The following is a 19,371-nucleotide window of genomic DNA, read 5'->3' as shown; positions in this document are numbered from 1 at the left end:
GACTCTGCTCTATTGAACGTGATGGTTTCTGAGTCAGATGCGTTACTTGTCTCATCCGTGTGGCCCTAGACTGTATCTGTGGTCCTACTGTTCCTGCCACCCACTGCTACAGGACATACATGTGACCCTTCCAGAGCAGGGCTGCATGTTCCAGATGCCACCTAGTACAGCACATCTGAAAGGATGTTCAGCTTTTCCTGAGCACCAAGTTGATTTGTAAGATCTAATGAGCTGATTTGGAGTTCACCCTTTCTGTAACTTTCGTGGTGTTTCCTATGGAACCTGCTTTTCCCTTTGGTGCAGGATTGGCAGTGTAGGTGTCATAAAGTACTGCACCTCTTGGGTGTCTTTACTGTGACCAAAACTCTCTCTCAATTTTGTCACCATTCAGCTTGGTGTACATTTTTCAGTGCCTCTGCTCCATGCTAGCTGTGCTTGTGGAGAGTCAGATGCTGTGATACCTACTCTGCTGCATGGGGATGGGGGTTATTTGTGTTCCATTTAACTTTGCAATTAAGAACAATCTATTTTTACTCTAGCTGGAAGGCATCAGGACTTTTTCCTGCTTGTTTCTTTGTAGTGAACTTGATGGGCTAAATTGTTTAGCTTTTGTGGAGGAATATCTGTAATGAAATGAAAGCTGCTATGAGCAAGCAGTTAAACCAAAAAGAAAAATGAAAAAATACCCAAGGAGATTCACTTGTCTAAATACTTCTTTTTTTTTAGTACATTACATTTAGACTTCAGATGAGATTGGAAGATGTTTCAACAGAGTCTTCTGAAAACATGGTTGTTATTGTCTGGATATCTGTGATGGGCTCTGTGTTTTGATACCTTCTTCATGACTGGGAGATAAATTTTCCTTTTCTTCTTTTTTCTTTGGATAGGAAAGAATGCATTTTCACCATCGACCCATCAACTGCCAGAGATCTTGATGATGCTTTGTCCTGTAAACAACTCCCTGACGGTATGAGATCTATTTTACAAAATACTTCTAGTGTTTGTATTCAGCTGTAGACACATTTGTATCTATAATTTGTCCTGAGGTATTCTTTACCAAATATAAGCAGAGTAATAAACTAATTTTTCTCTTGTTGTTTTAATTGCTTGTTTTCAGAAATCGTAGAGCAGACATCTTCAAGCTGCACTCAGTCTTGGTGGCAGAAAATGCAGAGCCACAGTGTTTTACATAAACAGAGCTGTAATTTGATTTGAGCAGATCTCAGCTGTCTTCTGTCATTATGGGAGTTACAGCTGAATAGCTAATGCACCAGTCCTGCAGACTGAAGTCTGGGGAAACTTTGACCTTGTATACGCAGTCTGTGGATAAAGGATCCAGTTTTTTTAAGGTCACTGCCTGGATTGTTTTTTGGTGTTTATGGGATGCTGGGAATCATCAGACAAGCACAATGTGCCTTATAAGTTGTGTTTTTCTTCTCATTCCCTTTTGAGCTTTCTCTTCTGCCTTATTTGTACTTTTACTATGCCGTAAGCCAACAGAACAGAAAGTAAAGCTCCAGAAGCCAAGTCTTGATGATTCTGACCAAAGGAACTTCTCTCTTGTAAGCTTACTTTGCCATCCCAGTTCTGCTCATTTAGTTTGAATATTGCATGATTAGATTAGCCTATCCACCACTAATAATGAAGATAAAGTGATTTTTTTTGGTGTGGGCTTAGTTTTTCTTGCTCTTGCTTATCATTGCAAGATGATGATATCAAAGACATCATTTCCTTTTTTTGGGTTGGTTTCATTCTGTGCGATGTGACCAATGAATTGTCATGTCATCTAGGCCCAGGTACAGAGTACTATTACAGTGCTATAAAACTCATAAAAAAGCAGAGGTGAAAGAAAATTTGAAGCCTTTAAAATTAATTGTGCTGTACAATAGCAGTTTTGAGGCAAGATTATGGAAAAATTGCCATTTAGTTTCACAGAAAATGTAAACAGTCTTCTTGAGAGATCTTAAACTGAACTCTGTTCTCTCTCTTTCCACTTTGTCATCTGAATTACTGTAGGTTTATGACACTGTTGTGATCCCACAGATCCTCGATCTAAAGTGTTGAAACTCTGGCTTCTGAGCCTTTACTGCTCACATATGCATGGGTTTTAGATGCTGCAGGAACCATTCACTGAGCTGGTTTGTAGTGCATACATCTGCATTTTTCTTTCATCCATAAACCATTTGGAGAAAATGTTCAAGGAAAATACCAGTTCGAACAAGAATTCTTCTTTCCCAGAAAGTCTGCAAAGCCACTGCAGAGCTGCCACTCATAACTGGGGCTTGTGGATATATCTACTGATCAGGGATGTGGCCACCCTTGAAGTCTGCCTCGTCTTTCCAACCCTGACAGAGGAGAAGATCCAAGAGACAGAAAAGGGAATGCACCCAGTGGGGGCTGTCCCATCCCAAAGGCCTTTGGTAACCCCCACGTTTCAATTTTCATGAACCATTAGGTGGGAGCCTGCTCCAGCAGCCCTTTGTGTGCCAGATCTCTACCTTTTGGCTGGAGCTGTAGGTCCTTGTTTCACCCTGGTCTCTCGGTGAGAAGATGCTCTGAGCTGGAGCCTTCCTTAAGAGTGACCTTATCTATGCCTGTCGTGGGCATTGTGTGCTCAGCCTCTCCTTTTAGCTTGTGATCTGCTGTGAGAGTGGTATTCTGGATATTCTGAGTTGGAAGGGACCCATAGGGATCATCGAGTTCAACTCTTAAGTGAATGGCCCACATGGGGATCACAGCCATGACCTTGGTGTTATTAGCACCGTGCTCTAATCTCACTCCATCACTGTCTCAGCCTTCAGCTAAGGGAAGTCACTCCCTGGAAAAGCCATTTTGTTGAATCCTAGGGATCAGGTTTTAAATCAGCATGGAAAGAACTGACATGGAAATACCCTTTCAGTTCTTTTGAAATCTCTGGTGTTTATTCTGAAGAGACCTTGTGGCTCAGATCCATTCAGGAGGGAGCTGAGGAGCGGAGTGGGAGTGACTGCAGGGAGCGCCTCTGCATCCTTGGAGCAGGCGTGGTGGCTGGCTGACTGGCTCCCTGAGCAGGCACAGGAAGGAAATCTCAGCACTGTATCTATGCTTCGGTGTTTTTTTAAAACTTGAAAAATCTCTGAAGCAGAGATGTGCAGTCCAGTAGCTGGAACCATCTCCATTTTTACGGCTGATGTCATGCAAAGAGATGCCTGTAGAGTCTTTTAGTGAACATGAGTAGTAAAAACAACTAAGAACTGATGGACTCTTGTCCTTTATCCTCTCAGTGTGCTGCTATTTGAGGCACAAACTTGATACAGCATTTCATGGACCTTCTTCTCTGCCCACTGTGGTTCAGTATTGAAATGCTGAATTCCAAAGGTTAAATTTTTCGAATACTTCCTGATCTGAAGAACCCAATAAAAACATTATTTTGCAAGCCTCCTATAAGGGATATCTGTTTCACATGCAGTTGGCAATATAAGCTGTATTTTGTGCCCATTTTTAAGATGTCACCTTAGAGATACAGCCGCAGAGCTCATTGTCCAAGAGACGAGGTGTTGGATCCTCAGCCAGGGTACGAGCATCCAAAACCAGTGCTGGGGGTCCTTTGGGGTCACTTCTTTGTGTTCTCTTGCTTGCAAAGTTACGGCTGTTCCCAGCTCTTCGGTGTTTAGGAGAGCCCCTGTGGGAACCTCAATCATGTGCTTAATAGAAACTTTTGACATGTTTTGGAGGTACCCTGAGGATTTTTGGCTTTAAAAGTTGCTATGCTAGCTGTAATTAGTATGACAAAGAAGAGACGTTGTAGACGTTAAGAGCTTATCCAGGTCTGGCAAGGCTGCATCTCTCACGAGGGCAAAGTTGTGTTAAGAGTTAACACAGCTCTTATTCAAAATGTAAACGTGGTTACAAGAAATTATTAGTTTTTCCATCTCTTTTGCCCATATGTAAAACACTTAAAAAAACCCCACCATAAAATCCCAACATGAGCAAACCACATATCTTGGCATCCTCATGATGTCAGGAGATATCCAAAAATCAACAGAGAATGTAGAACCCAATTCAGAAAATGTCTCTCTGCTGGTGTATAGCACCTTGAATTACTACAAAAACCCCACATTCATTGCCTGCACTTCTTCTATCAGACAGGTAAATCAGGGCATTTCAGAAGATTTTGGAGAATGAAATTGTCTTTGTCCTCAAGTATTTGTTGTTAACTGATTCAAGATTGTGACTGTTTCTTTGCCTTGAAGGATCTTAGGCAACAAGCAGAGAGATAGAGACTGTCTTTGCACCTTTGCGAAGTTTTAAAACTTCTCAGTGTGGCCCCTGTCAGTGGATGGAGGGCTCTGCCAAGCTCCATCCTCAGTAAAAGATGGAAAGGAATCTTTTTGCCGAAGTAGTCCACAAATCTGTCATGAGAAACTACCTGGTGTCACTAGCAAAGGAACCATGGGATGGCTGTGGGAAGAGCTGTATTTTTAATGGAGCTTGCAGTAGGATATTGCAGCAGTTGGAAAGTTTTTCAGGGATATATGTCTTAAGTGGGCCAGTCTGGTTTTGAGAGGGTTTTATATTGGAGTCTGTTTTTGATTAACGGTCGTGCTCCTCGTTATTGTTTAATGATAGCAGTAGGGAGGTGAGCTTGCTGTTCACTCATTTGTGAGTGTATATTTTAAAAGAGATCAGCTCCAATAAAGAAGGAAAATAGGGTTATTTATGTAACAGCTGCAGAAATATGAACAAACTGTACTCGATTTAGATGACTCAGCATAAGCTTGGAGTAAAAGATGTCTCTGGCCTGCACCTAGTTTCTGCAGCCTTTGTAGAGCTGTTTCAGGGTAGCTTGAGGTTTTTAATAAGTTCATTTCAGTCAATGCTTTTTTGTGATCCTTTCTGCACGTCTTCTAGCAAATTACTGCAGCCAGGAGTGCACAGCAGAACTGTTCTCAGGTCGTGCGGATGTTGCAGACCTTCGCAGAAAATAACTGTACTGCTTTTAAGCCTGGATGTTTTCACCCAAGGTTCAGAGGTTTAAAGATTTATTCTGATCTCAGCATGTAAGAGCTGGTGAGATTAGGAGACCTGGTGTGGCACCGGGCAGGTTTCTCACACTTGCCAAATTTCTTCTGGGAATTACCTGCCGGTGGTGTTTGTATTCCTGGCAATGCACAGTACTGATGCAGTTGTGTTCGAAGGCTACTTGCTGGTAGGAACAGAAATGAAATCTGGCACATTTCAAGGCAGACAATTCCGTCTAGTGAAAGGTCAGGCTGCGATGGGAAAGGATGGAGCAGATATGATTGGGATGTATTTCTGAGGGGTCATCTTAACCTGTGTGCAGGTCTTTTGATGCTAATCTCAAAATTGTGCTTTGGGTCATTCTGACAGAGCTTCTGTACATTTATTTGTGTGTGTATTGATAACCAACGTGGTTCTCACTGTTGTTTTTCATTCCTGTATCCCTACAACCTCTACAAAGTAATACAAATTTAAGTAATTTAAATCTTTTTTTAGGAGGAATTGTTGGATGGCAAAATAGAAACATATTCTACAGACTGTTTGCCCTAGTTTTCATATCCTTAGTGACATTGGTTGTCTGCATTTTGGAGCAAATAGATACATTCATTGAATCTTCCCAGTGTTTATGTTCCTCTGCTTTCATCCTTATTCTTTCCTGATGTAGGTTGCAAACACTTGGGATGTTTTAATTTTGCAAAGTTGCGTGCACTTATATTTTGCTCTTCTATTCAGTTCTATTCCCTCTTCTATTCAGCTTTGTCCCCCTGGACACTTAAGGACTGTAGGAGGAAATTTGCATGGTACAGGACCCTTCAGCTAATCCCCTTGGTCCCTTCAGGACAGAATATTGGGAGAGTTTGTAATTGGAGTCTTGCTGGGCAGACTTACTTAAGATAAACACTGAAGAATGGAGTAGTGTTGAATCAAAAGTTACCTTATGAAATTACTATGCTTCCTTCTTTGTAAGATATGTAAGATGAACAGACACCAGATCCAGAGAGAAAATGACAGAGACACATTGATGTATGAGTCAAATGTAAAATGACTATAAACTGCAATTTATTTACACTTACTGCAGGAGTTAAATATCAGAAAATTAAAGAAGACCAACAGGGAGTGGGACTGTGTGTAACATTTGGTCGGGTTTTGCTTCAGTATCAGACATAATTAGTTGGTCTCTCCTGTTACCTGCTGATTAGTTTGGAGGGGTTTTGTTGTGTCACTAGCAAAGTGAAAAAGACATATTGTAGTGATTAAAAACAGGTGTATATCCTTTTTTCCTATCAAGGGCTTGTGGTTGCAGAGTCTTTGAAATTTGCAAAATGCCCTCAGATCTGTGCCAAATCCAGGTCCCTGCTGCATCCCACAGTGGGCTCCAGTGTAATGCTGGGAACTGCAGCATGTGTGGTATATTTTGCCTCTTCTTTTAAAGTAACATGGGGTTGTGAGAGGAAACACACATCACTTTCAATTTCCCAGTGCAGGGTTGAATGGAATCAGAGGGTTGAATTGCGTCACCTTTTCTCCACAAACATCTCTCTTGAATCGGTGACGTGGGGCTCCCCTCAGTTTCACTGCTTGCTCCGAACTGCTGGTGTTGAAAGGGAAATAGGCTGAGCCTAATTCCCAGATAAGTGCATTAAACTGGTTGATAAGGTATTCGGGTGATTAAGAAAGTTTGGATTTGGTTGGAGCATTGATTGCTGGAACATAATTTGTCAAGACATTTTTTACCTGTGTTTGAAAGTTGCTTGTAAGAAGATTGATTATAACCTTGGTTAAGCAAAAATGGGCAGGATTTGTTATTGGTAATTCATATTTATTACACTAGAATTTTGTATCAAGTATAGGTATTTTATAAATATTTCATCTTTATCCCAAAAGGCTCTTTATTTTTACAGTATACAAAGAAAGCTGTGTGGGAAAAAGACATGGGATTAAAACAAAATAAGAAGTAGATTGTCTATGAAGGACTAATGTAATGAAGACCGTGGCTGCAGAACATGCAAACAGATGTGCAAATACCAGTAGAATTACTCATAAAAGTTAGTTTACTTTCCTGCAGGGAAGAAGGATGCTCTGGGCAAAGTCGCCTTCTGGATCATTTGAGTTCATAAATTCAGGACCTGGGACAATTCCCTAGAGATTTAGAGGTGTGGGATTTTGTGTCCTGGGGGATCTCAGGGGTATTGGTGGGTACAGACTTAAAAACAGAGTGTCTAGTTGTATATTGAAGGAAAAAACCCACCAAATGCCTTTAAGGAGCTGGATAATGGAAAGAAGATCCAGAAATTCTAGTACAAACAGATCTAAAAGCACTTTGCTCAGGATTTCTGTTCATTGAAAAGGACCTCAGGGATGAGAAGAATCTTTGGAGATGAACCAAAGAGGATAAGGGATGACCAGATAGAGCTAGAGAAAACAGAATCTTTCAGTAAATTCAGCAGGTAAGAGTCAGAAGATACGTGAGGAAGATAAACTTTGAAAGGTTAGCTGGGAATACTTCAGTAATATGTTCTGTTACATGTAGGCAGCAAAGGAGTTACTGCTGTATATATTCTTTATTATTAGCTTTCTGAAATGGCAGGATCCCTCAGAATCACTGACCAATTGTTTTGACTTTTAATCTATTGCAGTGCAGAGTTTCAGAACCCAGGTGAACAGGAAAAACATCTTACACTGTAATCCACTACAGTATTTCTTGATTGTGAACTATTATGCCAGTTACACAGGAAGAGTAAAACCAGGTGCAGATGAGAATGTTTTGGAAATCTTTCAAAAAATATACAAAAGACTTAGATGACTAAAAGTGAAATCCCAGCAGCTGCCTTCTGTTCCCAAAGAAGTTGAAATGTCAAGGCTGTTCCGTGGAAGGACATTGTATGTGTTTGGCCTAGGACTAAATCCCAAGGTCTCTTTGAATGCCCGGGAATGCTCAAGCAACCTTGGATTGTTGTGTACAGTAGAGGTATCACAGAAGGGACTGACCTAGCAGTAGAGAGAGGCTGGTCCCTCCCCACTGTAAACCTTCGTTTCAGGAACAGGATGACATCCTACACCCAAAATTATTGTAATTCATCTTGAAAGCTGCTGGGTGCCACTTCCCATCTCTTTAAATTCAAAGACTGCTGATTTCCTGATAGAGTTAGCCTCTTGAGTTGGTCTTGGAATAATGATAAAAATAATTAATGACAGGAATACCCAAAATTGTCCTTTTACTTTCATCACGTTGGCTGAAAACCTCACTGTTCAGAGACTGCTTGAAAGAGCTAAGCACAATCTGCCTTGGTAACTCCTCCCCCCTAGCAGAGAGTGCCTTCTGAGCCAGGAATCCAAGTCACAGCAGCACAGTCATTGCCTTGGTGTCCTGCTTGACATCTTGTCTCGATGAAGCGTTGAAGATCCATCTTCCAAGTGCTTGGGATAGACTCTACATAGCTAAGATTCATGTTGGGTCTAAGCCATAAGTAGTCATCTAGAGGTTCTCTCAGAGATGCCAAAAAGCAAGTACTGGCATTCAGTGGATAAATCCGATGTATTTGAGGTTTGTAACTCCTCTTCATGTTGCTCATTACACTTGAATCTTGCAAAGAAATCGATACAATTTGCAAAACCTCCAAGTGGAACTAGCTATTTTGGCAGCTCACAGGGTCTGTTAGGCACTTGTGCAAGCAGAGAGGAAACCAGCTCTCCTGTGACCCTCTGCGGTGTAAGCAGGGACCAGCACAGGAATGGGGGAGAGAACCTGTGTGGGCAGGAGGTGGGACACAGGCACTGCTGCATAAGGAAGCTCTCAATCTGGTCTCAGTTTTTCAATGGACACCTTTGATACATCAAAAAAATGTCACGTTCTCTTTGTTTTCCATCATTGTACTGTCTGTCCCCAACTGTTCTGTGCTCTGGCCTGACCTCTACTATTAAAATACTCATGCTTTGCTTTTATCTATATTTTTCTGCTTGCATGTTTCTCAGCAGTATGAAAAAATCTGTATTCAGTGTGATTATCCTGTTGGATATCATTGCCCATGTCCTTCAGTCTGCAATTAAATGTTTTATCTTGTACATGCTGTGTGAATTCTGTCCTGAGTATTTAGTGTTTTTCCCTTGGGAGAATTCCTTCCTTGTGTAAGTATCTGACTTAATGGTGCAGCGGTACCACTTGCACAGAAGAGCTCTTTCATTCTTCTGCAGAGTTATTGCACCAAGTTTTAAGGTAGTTTTCAGGAAAGGTATAGGTAGTAGGTGCCTTCTGGATGGCAGCATCTTCTGTCACTAGGTGACGAAGAGCTGATGTGAGTTCACTGGTGGCCCACAGGAAAGGAAACTCCTTATGTTTCCCTGCCTTGGTGACATGAAATGATCTGTTGTGGTCTGGAGACTGGTCATATTTATGCTTGGATGGAAAAGTTGCTGCTCTGCGCCCCAGGGACTTGTCCCATTCTCTTGAGATACAGGATTCAGATCCTTCTACCAGAGTCTTTTTGTGAGGTTATGTCAAGGAAGAGACCTTTGGAGAAGGGAAAAACTATTACTTGCTTAAAAAAAAAACAAAGGTGTAATTAGTTGCATTTCAGTTGGCTGAAGAACCATCATGTGATAATTTAAAAAATTTGGTTTCTTGGTAAACAAGTTAATGGATTTATGCTCAGTTGCACTGTGCTTTCAAAAAGCAAAATGGCCCTAGGGCACACAAGTAAAATTTAAGCACTTTCTTTGTTATTTTAAAATAAGTAAAAGATACTAATTTTCTGAACAACAGCTTGGCTTCCTGTGGTGGAAGAGTAACCTCAGACAAGAATTAAAGCCACCCACCTTTGTCTTCAGGCTCCAGAGCAGAGAAATAACTCACTCTTTCTGTGGTTCCACTTTTATTTTTTATTAAACTCTTATCCTCCTCTTCTCTGTCTTGCACTTTCTTTCCTTTCCCACCTGCTCTTTTCTCCCAGTCTTGCTCTTTTCTCTCTCTCATTTGTTCTCTATCCCAAGATGGTCACTTCTGACCCTTAAGTTGTGGATGTACATCCACATGCCAGAGAGAAGCAGAAATATTTGGGTTTGGATCAGGTCCTTCATTTAAAAGTGTGTGTTAAAAATCCCTGATGGCCCTGCCTGGTTCCAGCAGCCTCCCCAAGTCTTGGTGCTATTTTTTGCCTTGGTGCAAATGACATTTTTTTGTGTGTCTACCTCTATGTCATACCTCTATTATGGTCTGTAGCCCCTCTGGCTGTCCCTTCTGTAACTGGGACCATCCATAGCAGACACAGTCCTCTCCTGTTTGCCGTGATCACATGTGAGAACCTCGGCCTTGATTAAGACCCACGCTCTTCTCTAGAACTGCCAGCAGCAACAAAAGGTGCATGTAGGTTAAAGGCCTCATTTCTCTCTCTTTATAAAAGCTTTTCATACTTTTGCAAGGTGCTAAATACTGCTTTGCAGGTAAGAGCAGCAGCATGATACCCCAGGGCAGGGGAATGGGAAAAGAGCTGTAATTATTCGCTGCAAGAGTTTGGTCTAACCAGGGAACAGGGAAAAGCTGACTGCCTTGAACTGCTGGCAGTAGGTGGGTAGTTGGCTGTTTTCTGGCTGGAGCAAATACTTTATATCTGCTTTGAACTCTTCTGTATCTCACTGAGGGATAAAGACGGTGTGAGAAATAGAGGTTAAAACAAAACCCCTGATATTCAATTTTAAGTTGACTTAACACATTTGCTCATGTTTGTCTTCCTCCTGAGAATGATGATGCCTGAAGGTGAGATGGAGATAAAGGGGAGTGTGTCTACATGGTAGAGAATTACTTTGTGATGTTTTATCCTTGAAGAGCTGCATTTTTAAGTTACATGGTCCTAAAATTCACATATGCTAAGGTATGAAGTGAACTTGCTTGGTCTGTCTCTCTGGATTTGTGCTATGACTGAGTAGGGTTGCTGAAGACAGGGAAGAAGGATTTGCTGACTGTGTTCCCTCACCTACTGTTCAAACCCATTCAACTCAACTTTCTAATTTCTGGGGCAAATGATGTGACTTGCTGGGTTGGCAGTTTTTATGAAGCATTTACAGTCTGGAAATGCCTTTTCCTTCTCTTCCAGCTATTTCTTGCTAATCCTTTTTTGTTTATAATTTTCCTCAATAAAGAAGAAAAGAAGTTCTCTGAACTGTTTTGTCATAGAGAGTGAGATCATCAGAAAAAAGAAAAAAATGAACAGCTTGTTCTTTGTTCTTCTGCAAGGTGCCACCACTCTTCTTTGATTTTAGCATCGTATCGACACACACAAGGTTTTGGAGTGGGTTCAAACAAACCAGATTCTCAGATCAAGGAGCCAAACCTTCTCCAAAACAGCTGTGTGCCTGGTGCAGCATCGTGCTGGGGGAAACCTGCCTTTCCCCTCCCAGCTCCCAAAGGGAGTTTTGGTGGCTGAGTGCCCAACCCTTTTCCTATTTCTACTTGCAGACCTTTCGGGAGAGCTCCTCATTGCAAAGGGCCTCATTATTGGGTTTTGCAATGCCATGGTGTAATTTCAAACAATGCTCCTGTCTCCCATCCATCTCTGTCGCTGCATCTCTGTAGTTGCAGAGAGGAGCTAATAGGGTTCAGCTGGTTAATAAAACACACGTTGCTTGATTCTAAACTGCATTCCCTGTTGCTAAACATCTCCCATGAGCAGCTTTGTAGTGGTAGAGTTTGAATGACATGACAGTTTTGCACCCACTTCCAGATGAAATGATGTGAAATGAAAAACTCCCAGAGATCCTGAGTGAAAGAAGCCATCCAAGTGCCTTCAGCATTTTTCATTGCAATAGATGCTTCCTGCAGCTCTTCCTTTAATAGCAGTGTATGAAGTGTCTGGCTTAATCTCCTGTACATTCTTATGTAAATTCCTTTTAAAAAACCCCAAACCTTAAACTGGTAGTGTATACCTAGCTTTAGGGGTTGTGCAGCTTTTGCTCTTCTGTAAGAGAATTTGGGATGAAGCAAGTCTGTGGTTTGTAAAGTACTTGTTTCTCTAAGAAATTTAGGGTATAAAAGTCTATCATGATAGACAGCTACATAGCAAGGTTGGAAGCCTCAATTTGCTAGGAAAAGTAGATTTTTTTCGTCAAAATGAAAGTGGAGTAGGCCATGTGTAGTAGCCTGTTGTGTGGGGTCCATGTAGTGCCCACCCTTTTCCTCTTTTCTCTGCTCTCTCTGGCAATACTTTTTTGATATATGAGTTCAGGTTTAACTCTCTTTTCCTTTCATTCAGGCCACATTTTCTTTTTTTTTCCCTTGGGACGTGACACTAGACTTACAATGCGAAATGTTTGTTTTGTGACTTTGTCATAAAAATTAATGAGACTAGAAAAACAGTTTGTGGACCTGGAAGAGAATCATAGTGAATAGTATTTCTCTACCACAAAGCTCTCTCGTTTTAATTAGCAAATAAACCAGCAGGCAGGTATTTCTTTGCAGGCTTAGGCTGGTATTTTGTCTAGCACATTCAAAAGCAGTGATTTGAGAGAAATCAGATTGGTTGATCAATGTGCTGTATCTTCAAGTTCTCTTGGTCTGAATATTTTGGGGGTGAGGGAGATAGGGTGATTCATACTTGAGCAAGATAAACCCAAGAGCTGCCAGTTTGCATTATGTCAATGTATGTAAGAAAATATTTAGATAGAATTTCCATTAAAAGTTCAAAAGCAAGGGGCTCATGCTGACCCCAGCTTTTAGAAGCTCTGGTGGGAAACCTGAATGAAATTTAACTCTGCTCAGTGTGTTTTCGTTGGCCGACTCCATGTTTTATTATCTCATGCAATGAGATCTTTCTTGGTTTGTCGATTTTCTATTGAGGACAAAAAGTTCATGTATGTAACAGTGCACATATTGAATTAAAGTACGATTAAAGGCATGATGTAATGACCCCCTTTCCTTTTCCTTTAGTCAATATTTGCCTGCAGGGTCAATACATTACAATATTGACTTCAAAGTGTTCGATATTTTTTTACCTTCTGAGTGTGTTGGCTTTGAGTGTGTGTAATATTAAACCTGTTGGTTGAACTGTTGGTCTAAGACTTACTGTCTAAGTAGTTTCAGGCTTGGATGCCTAATCCATGTAGAGCAGCTTTCAAGGCATGTGATAATATCACAACACAGCTGTAGGCAGTTTTCTGAGGTGAACCATTTAATCTGCAGTCTTTGCTCCCAGCTTCCTAACGAGTGGTGGAATTTGTCCCTTGGTGTGCGATGGGATTATTGCCCTCTGTCCCTGCTGCCATCGTATTTACTCTCTGCAAGACCTTCCAGTGACTGGAGGTTATGTGGGCAGATCCAAACCCCAGCGCTCCCATTTTCCATGTGCATTTCTGCTGCCTTTACATCTGTGTTCTGTCAGAGTGTACAAAAGCCACTCAAAAAGCAGGATGACACTTTATGTACTCAAAGTGCCGTGCAAACATGGCCTAATAAAGTTAAAATCATTACCAATTCAAACAGTTGTGCAGGGTGGGCTGGTGCTCACTTCTCTGAGCTCCCAGCTGGGACACAGTGGGCTGGGTGCCTCTCCTAATATGAGCTTGATCCTTCTCACATTTTGTCTTCACCTGTATCCATTTCCTTTCCCACTCCGCTGAAATTCTGCATCATTACCCATCAGAAGGGCACATGGGCAGATGTACTGCTTAATGACAACAGCAACAAACCATTTTTCCTTGAAAAACGTGACACTCTAGAGAAGGGCTTTGATAACGTTCCTTGTGAGGTGTATAAATAAACAGGATTGACACCAGTGTGGGATCTTATTACTTTGTCTCTTAAAAAAAATTAAGGAAAGAAAAAATATTTATAGATACCCAGAGGTTAGTGAATTCCTCTAAAGAACCAAATGTTATAATTAGGAACCCGCTGCACTTAGAAGTATTCTACAAATAAGCACCTCAAATCTAGCCTAGTCCTTCCAGAGAAAACAAAGGTCAATAGGCTGCTTTGAGGATTAGCAAACCAGAATTTCTTGGACCCAGCTACTAATTACTTCCAAAGCTGAGAATGATCACTACTTCCAAATCCCAATTAGTGCCAAAACCTCATGATAAACCTCAGTAGTACTGCTCTCTAGCCTAACTTTTGAATTAAGATACTTCTAGACTGGACTCTAATTAAAGGATAAAAAGCCAAATCTGAAGGGAAGGCAGGATAACAGTGGGAATATTCTGTTATTGGAAAGCTGCACTTGTGCATAGCCTGATCCAAAGCCATTGAAGACTTCCCAGGTCCCCAGCAGCAATTTGGGCTCAACCAGCTTGAAGTGGAAATAAGTGCAGCTCTAAGAACCCAAAAACGTGTGACCAACTGCTCCATACCTGGGAAATGGGATTCTTCATTACCTGTGTGCTTGTAAGGTGGGGTCCCATTTTTCTTGCCTGCAAGATAACAAAGGGATGAGGACTGAGCTCACTATTACAAGCTTCTAACTGGAAGGACTTATCCACATGGTTTTTAAGGGTTTTCACATTTCCACCACTGTGCTTGAGGATTCACTTGTATTTGTATTCCCTTGTATGCTGTAGCCACACTGGTTGTGAATTTGGTGGTGTCCTGAGAGACCACAGTTTTCATCTCAGATGGAAGAGGTGGAAAGATGTATAATTTTGGTGAGATATTGGCATAAGGCAAAAAGGTAGCACTGGGGAGAAGGGGAGAGGAGCCAGAGTTAAATATGTCAGCAGTTCATGTCTACGCGCAGCCTACTGACTTCCTTGTGCAATTCCAGGGAACTTGGAAGTGGGAGTTCACATCGCGGACGTGAGCTACTTCGTGCTGGAAGAAACAGAACTGGATAAAGTGGCGAGTGAAAGGGCGACGAGTGTCTATCTAGTGCAGAAGGTAAGCACAGCTTTTCCTTTTTCCGTCTAGTGACTGTGTCTTACGTTTACCATAAATTGATTTTCAAGGTTCGTTGCCAGATGCTCACAATCAAAATCTGGCTATTATTGCAGGAAGCCTGCAGAAGTGAGTAAGCTGGTGCAAACACAAGAGCTGACATGGCTGCTGACCACCTCGGAGCTTACGGGGAGAGCACGGGGTGGAGCAGTTCGTGACCCTGTGTCTGTGGTCAGAGACCCACGTGGGCCAAGGGTCACCAGCTCAGGAGTGCTGGCCTGAGCCAAACCTAACAGACCTGAGCTGGCTCCTCTGCTTTGCTCTTCAGAGCTTGAAATCGGCAGAGGCAGTGGAGAGTTTTGACTTTGCCTTCAGTGCAGTAGTACAGCTCATCCCTCCCACAGGTGGATGTATGGCAGAGTAGGGTGTAAAACACCATAACAAACAAATATCTTGAGGTAAAACAGAAAGCTCACACTCTTATTTTATCTGAGTATCACAAACAGTGGAGAATGGTGTTCCTTCATCACACAATGAAAAGATATTTGAAATTACACAGATTTTAGCATACCAGAATTAAATGTTAAATTCAAGTTTAATGTTGACTTCTAAACTCAAAAAATGAACAGGTTCAAGTTTAACACTGTTGAAAAGGAAGCATGTAGGTTTTGTCTGTGGCTGTCTCCTTTTCAGTTGAATAAGCAGAAGCACTTTGTAGCTCATCAGATACCACTGTCACCATGCTTGCAGGAAAGCTAGAAAACTTGGCTGTCAGTGCCCTGTGTAGGCTTGAGTCATCAGCAGCATGAAGAAGAGTGTTGAAGCAGAATAACCTGCTTCTGCTTGCACTTCCATTCTGTCAGGCTAAAGTCCTTCTGTCCACAGCCCCTTCCAGGATGACAGGATGTTTCCTATAATAAATAAACATATCCTACTTGCTGCTAAGGATTAGGAGTGATTCTTCCCTTTCCTTCCCTTCCTGGTTGTTTTCAGGGTTGTTATCTGGGGAGGGTTTTGTAATGATCCTTATTCCACTAGCTTCCTGTGTCCTCTCCACACTTTCCAGATGATAAAATGATTTATGTTGCTCTAGTGAAATCAAATTAGTGGTTTGATATCAAGCCATTAACCTTCAGTATCTGTTCCGTAACTTTCTTTGGGTAGAAACGGCAAGGCACAGCTTTAGGGGGCCTCAGTGAGTCTGGGTGATTTCAGCTCCCTGTGGAACAGCTGTGGTAGCAGTGCCAAAGTGTCTCAGTTGGATTGGTGGTAGTGACACCAACACCACATATGTGCTGCGTGCTGGGAGACCCCAGTTCCCAGTGACTTGCTGTTCTCCAGGAGTGGGAAGCAATGCATATCTCATGGAAACAGCAGTTCTGGCACCAGTCTTCCCAATCCTAGTCTCTCCCATGATAAGCCCTTGGCTTCTGCTGTGCTCTGCTTGTTCCTCTGATAGATGACTCGATGGCTGTAGCAAAGCTGTGATCCAGGAGGATGTTGTGGCAGCATTTCCAAGTCAAAATACTGTGGTTTGAAGGCATGTGATTCTTTTTTAAAAGGAGAAGGAAGATTTTTATAAAGAAAGGAGACATTTTTCATAAAAATCCAGTTGAATGCAAAAGCTAATTCAATTTTTTTTCAAAGCATGTTTTCTCCCTAGCACTGCCAGTCAGTCCTGTGCAATGCCAACATAAGTTACCTGTTGGCCCTAATCTTCAATTTCTCTTCAACTGCTTGGCCTAGCAGTCAGGATAAATGTTTCACCCACGCTTCTGCCCCGCAGAAAATATATTTTAAAAGAGTAAACTGGGTTAGATGATGAAATTGTCAATATTTTAGTTGCAAGAGATGAAAAGGAGCTAGGGGATGGGCAAAGGAGAGCAGCTGGGCTGTCTGAAACAAGATGGTAGCGTGATTCTTGTAGAAAATATGCTTTCCTTTGATGGAACTGTTTCCTAAGACAGCTGTGATTCTGCGAGAGGTTAGCACCATGCTAATCCTCCCCAAAAAGTTAAATAAAGCCACATATTTAATTTTCCTGAACCGTGTATCCAAAAGGGGAGTTATTGTGTAATTGCTAGTGGTCTTTTTAATAAAAGTCAAAAAGTTTTTGAAATAAGAACGTATCAGGTTTTAAGAAGCAAGAAAACCTAAACAGTTTCCTCTTTTTTGGCACATCTTCTACTGTTATTTTAGGTGTGAAGCAGCTCGAGTGAGAGGTCAGCCATAAATCCCTATAATATTTTACTGGTCCTATTTTACACTGGAGATCAAAGATCGGAACTGTAAGCCTGTCTTCATGTTAAGTCCAAGGACTTCAAGACATTCACTTTTGACACCAGCAGGTTGTCAGGGTGTTGATATTTTGATAATCTCAGGCTGAGTAACAAAGAGTTGCTCAAAATCTGAATTCATGGAAGTGTTGATACAACTTCTGAGCAGAAATCTTGGCTCGTAAACAAATTGCCTATTTCCTTTGAGTGTCTTTTAGTGTATAAGCAAGAGACTTGCTGAGCCCACTCCATTGTTGGACTTCAGCATCCTCCTCCCGGCTCTGGGGAGAGCAGCTGATGGAAACTCTTGATTAATACAATCCCTCCCAATCAGATGGATGGTGGGAGAAGGAGTCACCCTGGGAGTCAGCAGTGGTCATGACCAACCTGAACCAAGAATGAGGGTCAGCCAAAGCGGGATGCCAGCAGAATGGAGTTGTTTGAAGAGAGTAAAACTGCTTGTGCAACTTTGTGAGGATAAGGGGTTATTCTTCCAGAGTTTGTTCCCTTTTCCCTTTGGTTGACTGGCCAGTTTTCCCCTTCTGTTCCTTGCAAAGCTGCTATAGTGAGTCCATTGGTGGGAGCCACTCTTGGATAACCTGCTCTGAACCTGGCCAGAGAGTCAGTCCTGGCTGCAGCAGATGTTTCTGATTTTTATCAGAGTTTTTATCATCCCAGCATGCGTGTGCTCCCCTCCCACTGCGCAGCTCCCTAGGAATGAGTCTGAGACTGGAAACTCACATTTGGTTTCTGGAAGCACTTTATTAGTCAAAGTGACAAAACAAAACAAACCCAAGGGCTCTCACAATCAGGAGGTTAGATCTTCCCATGCAGAGGAGTCAGCTGCTAAGCAGTGTGACCAGCCATGGTCACAGGTCTGTCTGTTTTATAACACTGGGATGACAAAGTGTAGGAACCTCCCCAGCCCCAGCAGTGCCTTCTCTCACTTTGGTTTTCCAGTGCTGCCCATGGCTTTGGCTGGGACATGGATCTGCCCATGGGGAGAATGGCCATCGGGCACTGCTGGAGCAATGAGTCTCCAGGGTAGTGCTGAACATTGGAAATAGGAAGAGATAAATCCTCTGTCTGTGGTTTTATTTGAAATGCAGACCTGCCTCTGCCAGCATTGTGCATATCAGCCTTTCACTCAAAGAAGAGCCCTTTCCAGTATCTCTTGAGCCTTATTAGGCTTATGGGGAGAAATGATGTCTTTTATTAGTCTGACTGATAGAGGGGGATGAAAACCAGACGAGCTCTCACCACCCAAGCCTTTCTTCAGCCCTGGTTTCTATGACACATTCATTAGAAAGGATTTCCTGGGGGGTGTAAGTCCTTTTTTACATTGTAAAATTTTTTTGCCTAGCCCTGTTGGGCCTCTCCAACTGCCTTTCTAGATTCAGCTACATTTATAGACCCCTTATTCCAGGTTTATGATCCCTGTATAAGCCCAGGTGACTTTATTTCCACCTGCAGTAAAACCAAGCTGAATTGATGTGATCCCCAATGTAGCAATTTGCCAAGGAAACCACTTCACACTGGAGGTGCTATCCCTCGGCAGCGTTTCAGCTCGCTGGATTTCTGCGTGCCGTGGCACTCCACAGGGCAGCTGGCAGGCACCACTGTCTCTTGGCAGACAGTCACGGGAAGGGCAAAGCATTTAAAAAATGCCGGGCAACCTCTGGATTATTCGAGGTGATGCTACGCAACTCGGCTATTTTGCAAATCTGGACATGAAAGACGTACTTAGGGAAATCTCCTCTCATCCTGTGTCTCCGTCAGAAAGAGATGGAGATAATCCTGTTGCCAAAGTTCCTTTGGGCAGCCCCTGGGATCTCTCCTGAAACATCTTGCTCTCTGAGTGTGACACAATTGTGACATCTTTGTTTGTTAAATGCTGGGCTTGCAATTACTAGGAATCCTTTCAGGCTGTGACCATATCGTGTTAAGGAAAAAGGAAATGTGTATTTATAACTTAAACTTCTGTGCCTTGTGACAGCTGGTTTATTCTCCGTGTTGAGGGTGAAGAGGAATCGTGATGTTAAAGCAGAGGGAGACAGTCAGCCAAGGCTGTCATGGTGTTGAAAACAGGTGTCTTTTAATTCAGTAAGGTAGATAAAATTGAAATACCTTCAGTTCAAGGTCACATTACGGTATGTATGTGTTTGCTGAGCCCAGGAAAAAGTTGACTGCATTCTTGTTCTCCCATGAGACTTCCTCAATGGCTTGGGTTAAGTTACTTTGCCT

General features: G+C 42.2%; 1 protein-coding gene across 4 annotated transcripts in view; it reads left to right on the top strand.

The window, feature by feature from the left end:
* Positions 1-19,371, top strand: part of DIS3L2 (DIS3 like 3'-5' exoribonuclease 2) — a 182,295-nt gene that overhangs the window by 93,152 nt on the left and 69,772 nt on the right. For all 4 annotated transcript variants that reach the window (XM_064666095.1, XM_064666094.1, XM_064666097.1 and 1 more), the window contains 2 exons: positions 888-967; positions 14,742-14,854. In XM_064666095.1, coding sequence (XP_064522165.1) covers positions 888-967; positions 14,742-14,854 — 193 coding nt within the window. The remainder of the gene's footprint in view (positions 1-887; positions 968-14,741; positions 14,855-19,371) is intronic.

The sequence above is a fragment of the Pseudopipra pipra genome, chromosome 10, assembly GCF_036250125.1.
Source record: "Pseudopipra pipra isolate bDixPip1 chromosome 10, bDixPip1.hap1, whole genome shotgun sequence".
Taxonomy (NCBI): Eukaryota; Metazoa; Chordata; class Aves; order Passeriformes; family Pipridae; genus Pseudopipra; species Pseudopipra pipra.
Note: the sequence above shows the minus strand (reverse complement) of the source record. Positions and strands in the feature narration are given on the sequence as shown.